This window comes from Nansenia antarctica, assembly GCF_963989245.1.
Source record: "Nansenia antarctica genome assembly, chromosome: 18".
Classification (NCBI taxonomy): domain Eukaryota; kingdom Metazoa; phylum Chordata; class Actinopteri; order Argentiniformes; family Microstomatidae; genus Nansenia; species Nansenia antarctica.
In genome coordinates this window covers 20,521,661-20,531,660 of record NC_137691.1, presented here as the reverse complement: position 1 = coordinate 20,531,660, position 10,000 = coordinate 20,521,661, and the positions used below count along the sequence as shown (strand labels likewise).

The following is a 10,000-nucleotide window of genomic DNA, read 5'->3' as shown; positions in this document are numbered from 1 at the left end:
GTTCCAGTGCATCACCATGGAGGGCTGGACAGACGTGCTGTACTGGGTGAGCGCCCCCCACCCCCGGGCCCTCTGTGCACTCTGACCTGTGACGTCCAGACGGCCCGTGACAGTTAGGCTAAGACAGAATTATTCTGATTAGTCATCAGATCAGGATGTGACTGACATTTTAGTATTAGATAAATTAGAAAATAGTGAGTGTCTCACTAAGGGCCGATCCCACTTCACCCCTACAGCTCAGTTTTTACCCCTACGGCTTCGTTTTGTACGTTCACGTTTAGGGTAGGGGTGTCCCAATTCATATTTCATCGAGGGCTAGGGGGAAGGGGGAGGGCTATCCACGGCTTTTTTCTGAGGTTTTTCATGACCAGACTACGTTCAGAGCCATAACCCTCGCTCCCAGGATGCATTGCGAATCATCTACAGAAATCTGATTTCACTCTAGGCAATACGGAAGACAGCCACAAATGTCATTTACTTTTTCTGTAATTACTTATTAATAAAGATTTGAACAATTATGATAACCATCTTATTATCTTAGTTTAATGTCATTTCAATGCATTATAGACCTGCATAGACAAGCATAACAAAAAAATTGCTATTATGCCAACGTGCTGTGTCTAACGTTACAGGCTGATTTGTGCATGACAGGCGTCAAGCACAGCCTTCCCATAGAAATAGATCGGAGCGCGATTCACATTTCCGAGACGTACAATCCTGTTTATTTACCTTCTAACGTTACACTGATTTGTGCATGATAGGCGTGCATGTTGACCTATACTTCCATGTCGCATTTACGCCTCTTGATGGTATATGACAATATAGCTGTATAGTGGCACTTATTAAACCAAAACAACCCGCAATCTAATCCGAGCAGTTGTTATCATGTAATATTATTGATGGATGTGCCATTTTTGATGGAGCTGTGAGCATGTAGTTGACTAATGCCATGGACAGCCAGCGTTCCTGTCACATCGGATTTCGGAACACCATGAAAATAAATCTGCGCTCCCTGTCTAACGTTATATATCTAACGTTACATGTTTTAAGGTTGATAGTGCTGCATTTTGACATATTTCATGTCGCATTCCCCCCCGTTGAGCTGTATAGCGGCACTTATTAAACCAAAACAGCCGTTATCTATCTAACGTTCCATATTTTAACGTTTCACCCCTTTAATGGTATATGACGCCCAACATTTTACTAAAGTTCAGCCGCGAAGTTGTTGCACTGTTGTCCTATATCAGTGCAGACTGGCATGGTAGGAGCACAGGTTAATAGCGTACAGAGCACCGTTCTGACGGTCTGACGGCCTGATAGTGAAGCATTGTTCTTTTTTATTTGATGACTTGTTTGATCGATTGATAGCGTAAAACTTACGTTGTGAATGAATCGCGACCGTCAATGCTTTTCTATGATACTACTGATGACGCATCAGGGTCTTGATGGGTTGTCCCATTGGCTCCAAAGCGAGTGGCACTCGAAAACGAGCCATAGATGATACGTCATCAGTAGTGTCATAGAAAAGCATTTGAAGCTCGTGATTCAGATTAATCCCACCCTTAAAAATTGTAACGTTAGATATATAACGTTAGACAGGGAGCGCAGATTTATTTTTATGGTGTTCCGAAATCCGATGTGACAGGAACGCTGGCTGTCCACGGCATTAGTCAACTACATGCTCACATCCAGTCTCTCGCTCACTGCTCTCCATCAAAAATGGCACATCCATCAATAATATCACATAATAACCTCGGATAACTTTTCGGATTAGATTGCGGGTTGTTTTAATAAGTGCCGCAATACAACTATATCATCATATACCATCAAGGGGGGGAAATGTTACATGGAACTAGCCCCTTTCACACATAGTTCCTTGTAATTTCCATGGAATCCCAAGCTGTGTCGACCGGGCCATTCACACATGAGCCAAATGCCGGTAGATTCCTGTGTTGCTCCCTTTCACACATGCCGGCAATTCCCTGTTGTAAAGAAAAGGTCTATAATGCATTGAAATGACATTATTACGTGTCATATGCCATCAGATAAGGAAATATGTCAATATGCGCGACTGTCATGCACAAATTGGCATAATAGCGATTTTTTTGTTATGCTTGTTATAAAGAAAAGGTCTATAAGGCATTGAAATGACATTAAACTAAGATAATAAGATGGTTATCATAATTTTTCAAATCTTTATTAATAAGTAATTACAGAAAAAGTAAATGACATTTGTGGCTGTCTTTCGCATTAACTAGAGCGAAATCTGATTTCTGTAGATGATTCGCAATGCATGCTGGGTAGGGCCATGGCTCTGGATCGAACATGGTCCCCTAAACTCTCCAAACAAAGCCCTCCCCCTTCCCCCTAGCCCTCTGTGAAAAATGAATTGGGACACCCCTACCCTAAACGTGAACGCGCAAAACGGAGCCGTAGGGGTGAAAACGGAGCCGTAGGGGTGAAAACGGAGACGTAGCGGTGAATTGGGATCGGGCGTTTCTCTTTAACAGGGATATACAGTACAATATAAATAAATGTAGAAATATATTATTTAATATGGGAGTAATAAGTAATCTCATCCACCTGATCAGCACAAATGATAGCCTGCTCCATTTACACACCTAGCCTACATATCAAATTAAAGCTTTATGCAAACTAGGCTGACAATGGGGGAATACTCTGCTACCCTGCTCTGTCACGTGGGGTCTCCCAGTGGCCTCTGGAGAGCTCATGGAACCATTTTCATTAACTCTGCTTTGAGAGGTAGAAAATGTGTTTCTTTAGCCCAATTTATACTTCTGCGTCGAATTTACGAGCGGCTACACCGTAGCCTACTCAAGGGCTCTCCCAGTTTATAGTTCTGCGTTGGTCGGGCCGCATCGCGTTGGTCGGTGTACTCATAGCGGCATAATAGCGATCCAAAAACTTATTTTTGTTATGCTTATTGTAAAAAAAATGTCTATAATGCATTGAAATGACAGTAAACTAAGATAATAAGTATGTATAATTTCTCAAATCTTTATTAATAAGTAATTACAGAAAAAGTAAATGACATTTCTGTCATGACTTCCGCATTTACGAGAGAGTCGGAATGTGACGCTACCAAGCGGACCAATCACAGTTCTTATAGATAACTTTACATTAAATATGTCTATCATAAATATCATTGAACAGCCATGGGGCTCCCTGTAACTAATCATTTATTTCTAAATAAACAGGATTGTACATCTCGTAAATGTGAATCGCGCTCCTTATAGGAAGGCTGTGCCTGACGCTTCCATAGGGCGCTCTGTTGGAACGGTGTACTCATAGTGGCATAATAGCGATTTCTTTTTGTTATGCTTGTTGTAAATACAAGTTCTATGATGCATTGAAATTACATTAAACTAATGTGGGAGTTGTAACAATGAGACGACAGACGTAGGTTGGAGTCTAGGTTGTTTACTTCTCCTCACTTTCAGATACATGCAAAACATACACTCAGTGACAACAATACTAGCCACACCCGGAACCGGAAACCATTGCCCCTTTAACCCCCACTCTTAAAGGTACTAGCTCTCCTTGGTGAGTCTCTCCTATTGACTTAATGTGAATCACCACACTAAGATAATACGATGGTTATCATAATTTTTCTAATCTTTATTAATAAGTAATTACAGAAAAAGTAAATGACATTTCTGTCATGGCTTCCGCATTTTGGCCTACGAGAGACTCGGAATCATGTCGGAACCATGTGCTACCAAGCGGACCAATCACAATGCTTACGGTTGCGTAGGCACTGCCGCGTAGTTACATTTTTGGAGAGGTGCGCGTCAACCTACGCCGTAGGCTGCGGGCCTACGCAAGCTACGGCGTAGGCTACGCCGTCGATTTTACGCAGAAGTATAAATTGGGCTTTTCTTTTTCACTCTAGTGAGAATGTTTCTTTTTCACTCTAGTGAGAATGTTTCTTTTTCCCTCTAGTCAGACTCTAGTGAGACTCTAGTCAGACTCTAGTGAGACTCTAGTCAGACTCTAGTCAGACTCTAGTGAGACTCTAGTCAGACTCTAGTGAGACTCTAGTGAGACTCTAATCAGACTCTAGTGAGACTCTAGTGAGACTCTAGTGAGACTCTAGTCAGACTCTAGTGAGACTCTAGTGAGACTCTAGTGAGACTCTAGTCAGACTCTAGTGAGACTCTAGTCAGACTCTAGTGAGACTCTAGTGAGACTCTAGTGAGACTCTAGTCAGACTCTAGTCAGACTCTAGTGAGACTCTAGTGAGACTCTAGTGAGACTCTAGTCAGACTCTAGTGAGACTCTAGTGAGACTCTAATCAGACTCTAGTGAGACTCTAGTGAGACTCTAGTGAGACTCTAGTCAGACTCTAGTGAGACTCTAGTGAGACTCTAGTGAGACTCTAGTGAGACTCTAGTCAGACTCTAGTGAGACTCTAGTGAGACTCTAGTGAGACTCTAGTCAGACTCTAGTGAGACTCTAGTGAGACTCTAGTGAGACTCTAGTGAGACTCTAGTGAGACTCTAGTCAGACTCTAGTCAGACTCTAGTCAGACTCTAGTCAGACTCTAGTGAGACTCTAGTCAGACTCTAGTGAGACTCTAGTGAGACTCTAGTCAGACTCTAGTGAGACTCTAGTGAGACTCTAGTGAGACTCTAGTGAGACTCTAGTGAGACTCTAGTGAGACTCTAGTCAGACTCTAGTCAGACTCTAGTGAGACTCTAGTGAGACTCTAGTCAGACTCTAGTCAGACTCTAGTGAGACTCTAGTCAGACTCTAGTCAGACTCTAGTCAGACTCTAGTGAGACTCTAGTCAGACTCTAGTCAGACTCTAGTCAGACTCTAGTCAGACTCTAGTGAGACTCTAGTGAGACTCTAGTGAGACTCTAGTGAGACTCTAGTCAGACTCTAGTCAGACTCTAGTGAGACTCTAGTGAGACTCTAGTGAGACTCTAGTGAGACTCTAGTCAGACTCTAGTCAGACTCTAGTGAGACTCTAGTGAGACTCTAGTGAGACTCTAGTCAGACTCTAGTCAGACTCTAGTCAGACTCTAGTGAGACTCTAGTGAGACTCTAGTCAGACTCTAGTGAGACTCTAGTGAGACTCTAGTCAGACTCTAGTCAGACTCTAGTGAGACTCTAGTGAGACTCTAGTGAGACTCTAGTGAGACTCTAGTGAGACTCTAGTCAGACTCTAGTGAGACTCTAGTGAGACTCTAGTGAGACTCTAGTCAGACTCTAGTCAGACTCTAGTCAGACTCTAGTGAGACTCTAGTGAGACTCTAGTCAGACTCTAGTGAGACTCTAGTGAGACTCTAGTGAGACTCTAGTCAGACTCTAGTGAGACTCTAGTGAGACTCTAGTCAGACTCTAGTGAGACTCTAGTCAGACTCTAGTCAGACTCTAGTGAGACTCTAGTGAGACTCTAGTCAGACTCTAGTGAGACTCTAGTGAGACTCTAGTGAGACTCTAGTGAGACTCTAGTCAGACTCTAGTGAGACTCTAGTCAGACTCTAGTCAGACTCTAGTGAGACTCTAGTCAGACTCTAGTCAGACTCTAGTTAGACTCTAGTGAGACTCTAGTCAGACTCTAGTCAGACTCTAGTGAGACTCTAGTCAGACTCTAGTGAGACTCTAGTGAGACTCTAGTCAGACTCTAGTGAGACTCTAGTGAGACTCTAGTCAGACTCTAGTCAGACTCTAGTGAGACTCTAGTCAGACTCTAGTGAGACTCTAGTCAGACTCTAGTCAGACTCTAGTGAGACTCTAGTGAGACTCTAGTCAGACTCTAGTGAGACTCTAGTGAGACTCTAGTCAGACTCTAGTGAGACTCTAGTGAGACTCTAGTCAGACTCTAGTGAGACTCTAGTGAGACTCTAGTCAGACTCTAGTCAGACTCTAGTGAGACTCTAGTCAGACTCTAGTGAGACTCTAGTCAGACTCTAGTCAGACTAGTGAGACTCTAGTGAGACTCTAGTCAGACTCTAGTGAGACTCTAGTGAGACTCTAGTCAGACTCTAGTCAGACTCTAGTGAGACTCTAGTCAGACTCTAGTGAGACTCTAGTGAGACTCTAGTCAGACTCTAGTGAGACTCTAGTCAGACTCTAGTCAGACTCTAGTGAGACTCTAGTCAGACTCTAGTCAGACTCTAGTGAGACTCTAGTCAGACTCTAGTGAGACTCTAGTGAGACTCTAGTCAGACTCTAGTCAGACTCTAGTGAGACTCTAGTGAGACTCTAGTCAGACTCTAGTGAGACTCTAGTGAGACTCTAGTCAGACTCTAGTCAGACTCTAGTGAGACTCTAGTCAGACTCTAGTGAGACTCTAGTCAGACTCTAGTCAGACTAGTGAGACTCTAGTGAGACTCTAGTCAGACTCTAGTGAGACTCTAGTGAGACTCTAGTCAGACTCTAGTGAGACTCTAGTCAGACTCTAGTCAGACTCTAGTGAGACTCTAGTCAGACTCTAGTCAGACTCTAGTGAGACTCTAGTCAGACTCTAGTCAGACTCTAGTCAGACTCTAGTGAGACTCTAGTCAGACTCTAGTCAGACTCTAGTGAGACTCTAGTCAGACTCTAGTGAGACTCTAGTCAGACTCTAGTGAGACTCTAGTCAGACTCTAGTGAGACTCTAGTGAGACTCTAGTGAGACTCTAATGAGACTAGTGAGACTCTAGTGAGACTCTAATGAGACTAGTGAGAATGCCACTGTAGGTTAGACGTGTCCTCTTAGCAAACTTTTCTTTTTTCCCCCTGTCCTAATCTTTCTCTTCCTCTAACTCTCCATGCTTCTTTGTTTTCCTCTTACTTTCCCTCTCTTTCTCTTCCTCCCTCCGTGCCCGTCTGTCTGGTGGCGTCTGTGCCCTCCAGATGAACGATGCTATGGGTCTGGAGCTTCCATGGGTGTACTTTGTCAGTCTGGTGATCTTCGGCTCCTTCTTTGTTCTGAACCTGGTTCTGGGTGTGTTGAGCGGGTAAGCAGACAGAAACCCTCTCTCATTGTGTGCCTGAAGGCCCACGGGATCTCTGTTTCTATGTGTCTGTCCGTCTGTCTGTTTGTGTCTGTCTGTGTCTGTCTGTGTCTGTCTGTGTCTGTCTGTCTGTCTGTGTCTGTCTGTGTCTGTCTGTGTCTGTCTGTCTGTTTGTGTCTGTCTGTGTCTGTCTGCGTCTGTCTGTCTGTGTCTGTCTGTCTGTCTGTGTCTGTCTGTCTGTCTGTGTCTGTCTGTCTGTGTCTGTCTGTCTGTCTGTGTCTGTCTGTGTCTGTCTGTCTGTTTGTCTCTGTCTGTGTCTGTCTGTGTGTCTGTCTGTCTGTCTGTCTGTCTGTGTCTGTCTGTCTGTGTCTGTATCTGTCTGTCTGTCTGTGTCTGTCTGTCTGTTTGTGTCTGTCTGTGTCTGTCTGTCTGTCTGTGTCTGTCTGTCTGTGTCTGTCTGTCTGCCTGTGTCTGTCTGTCTGTCTGTCTGTCTGTATCTGTCTGTGTCTGTCTGTCTGTCTGTCTGTGTCTGTCTGTGTCTGTCTGTCTGTCTGTCTGTGTCTGTCTGTCTGTCTGTGTGTCTGTCTGTGTCTGTCTGTGTGTCTGTCTGTGTCTGTCTGTCTGTCTGTCTGTGTCTGTCTGTCTGTCTGTCTGTCTATTAACCTGCTGCTATGGGCTCCTGCAGGTGAATGACTCCATTGGCGTCCAAACACCCTGGATCTATTTTGTTAGTCTGATCATACTGGGCTCCTTTTTCGTGCTTAACCTTGTGCTGGGTGTGCTGAGTGGGTAAGAGGCTGCGGGTGCAGTGTGTGTGCTGTGTGTGTGCTGTGTGTGTGTGTGTGTGTGTGTGTGTGTGTGCTGTGTGTGTGTGTGTGTGTGTGTGTGGGGGGGGCATAGGTAAAGAATATGGCATGGCTTGCTGTGTACTGTGTGTGGTATGGCCTTAAGATGCGGTGCTATTTGACTGATACTAATGGAACTAATCCCTTAAAGCCTAAGGAACAAAGGGAAGGGTATAGAGTCCTCATGATCCTTTTTATGTAGAGACAAATAGATAACCCATTAAAGGATGTTTCAGCGTTTCAACCTATTTTCATGTTTAGGTGAAATATCATCTTACCATCTTAGTTGTTCTCATAGACCTGTAGTTAAAGCTTCTCCAGGTCTCTGTTCTCCATGTTACTACTGCAGCACAGACTGACAGTTAGCAGCATCCTTTCCTATAGACAGAATTCTGACGGACCCTAAATTAGCGTTGTTTAAATTACATGCCAAGATCTCCTCAGAGAAACCTCCTGTCTATCGGGGACGGCACTGCTAACCATTAGCCTGTGCTGTGGTAGCAAAGTGGAGAACGGAGTGTTATGTATGCATCACATCAGTGGTGACTGTACCTTTAACACACACACACAGTTAGTGTTGTTACCCCGATAGACTACAGGTTGTGGTTGTGAGAGCTATGTGTGAGCCTACAATAAAGTGTTAACAGGAACGTCGTAGTCCGAAGTTTATTGAATACAACACAGAGAACTGGAGAAGCTTTCACTACTGGTCTATGAGGACAGCTCAGGGTAAGATGACATCTCACCTAAACATGAACATAGGCTGAACCAGCCCTTTAAAATGGTCATGTTGCAACCTACTGTATACTGAGTGATAACAATGAACTGCCTATGCAGCAACTCATCAAAGGGGGATGTGATGTTTGCACAAGATATGTTATTGTGTGAGTATTGTAGTGCTCAGCAGAGTGGCCTTGCGGTTAGAGTTGCGGTTAGAGGTTGTGAGTTCGATTCCCTGGCCGAGTCATACCAAAGACTATAAAAATGGTACCCAATGCCACTCTGCTTGGCACTCAGCATTAAGGGTTGGATTGGGGGTAAGACCCTGCGACATACTAGCGTCATGTCCAGGGGGTGTACTTGTACATCAAGCCGCTTCACACTACTGAAACAGGAGATACATACAGGAGTCAGAGACAGACTAACATACAGGAGGGAAGCAGAGTCAGGAGACAGATTAGAGGTATTCACAGGTGACTCACTATCTGATTTTGATATTGTTTCACAGCCCAGCTAGTATGACCTTTGTTGACCTCCCACTCCCATTTCCTCTCCATGGCAACTGCAAAGTGAGCTGTTTCCGTTCCTCCACCAACACCACCCCCCCTCCCCCAACCCACCCCCCCTCCCCTCCCCCTCCCCCAACCCACCCAACCTCCTGAGAGAGAAATTAATCTCATTCCTCGCCCTTCACTCGCTTCTCGCTCCTAAGCTTTCTGAAACCAGTCTACTTCCCCGGCTATGTGGAATGGGGGGTGGGGAATTAATACCAACTCTGGAGGGCCAGCAGCTATCAGAGTCTGTTACTTAAAGGTATTTTTTCAAATGCTCTCTTGAGGTTCTCACAAGGTGAACCTCCGCAGTAGACTGGAGACCCATCTCTTCATCTCTTCATCTCTTCATCTCTTCATCTCTTCAGGTTACATCTTGACTGTCCCTCCTAAAGACCTCTTCATCCCCACTACCCCCTGTACAGTTTCTCTAATGTAAAAAAGGGGAAAAATAATTCTACCTTTGAGCATTTGACTACCAATGGCCCCTGGTCCTAGCACATTTCTTTTTCTTATGATGACTGATGGATAGATGATTCACTTACTTAGACAAATGTATTAGTTGTAAGTCGCTGTGGATAAAGGCGTCTGCTTAATGCCAAAAACTTCTTAGAAACTATCACGAAACATGTTCAGACAGTATATGGTAAAGCCTATATCGGAAGTTATGAGAACACTGTTTAAACGTTCCACTGAAGTTGTGACATACAGTAATTATATGTAATTATAGTGTAATAATAGTAATTAGATATAGGCATTTATCATATTGTAATAGGCTATGAAAGCAACTGATCACTTGCTAGCAATTGACAGCACATAGCATTAGCAACAATATCCGGCTAAACAGAATTCTAATCAACATGCATTCTTCTGTGATGTCAATCCACAAAGCATACTGTATGCTTTTATAACATTT

General features: G+C 44.0%; 1 protein-coding gene across 1 annotated transcript in view; it reads left to right on the top strand.

Annotated features, from left to right (window-relative positions):
- The window catches only part of cacna1da (calcium channel, voltage-dependent, L type, alpha 1D subunit, a), a gene marked incomplete at both ends in the record, with an annotated part of 88,448 nt that overhangs the window by 41,230 nt on the left and 37,218 nt on the right, over positions 1-10,000 (top strand). The window contains 2 exons of the mRNA XM_080548046.1: positions 1-46; positions 6,868-6,971. The exon at positions 1-46 is cut by the window's left edge and continues 151 nt beyond it. Coding sequence (XP_080404172.1) covers positions 1-46; positions 6,868-6,971 — 150 coding nt within the window. The remainder of the gene's footprint in view (positions 47-6,867; positions 6,972-10,000) is intronic.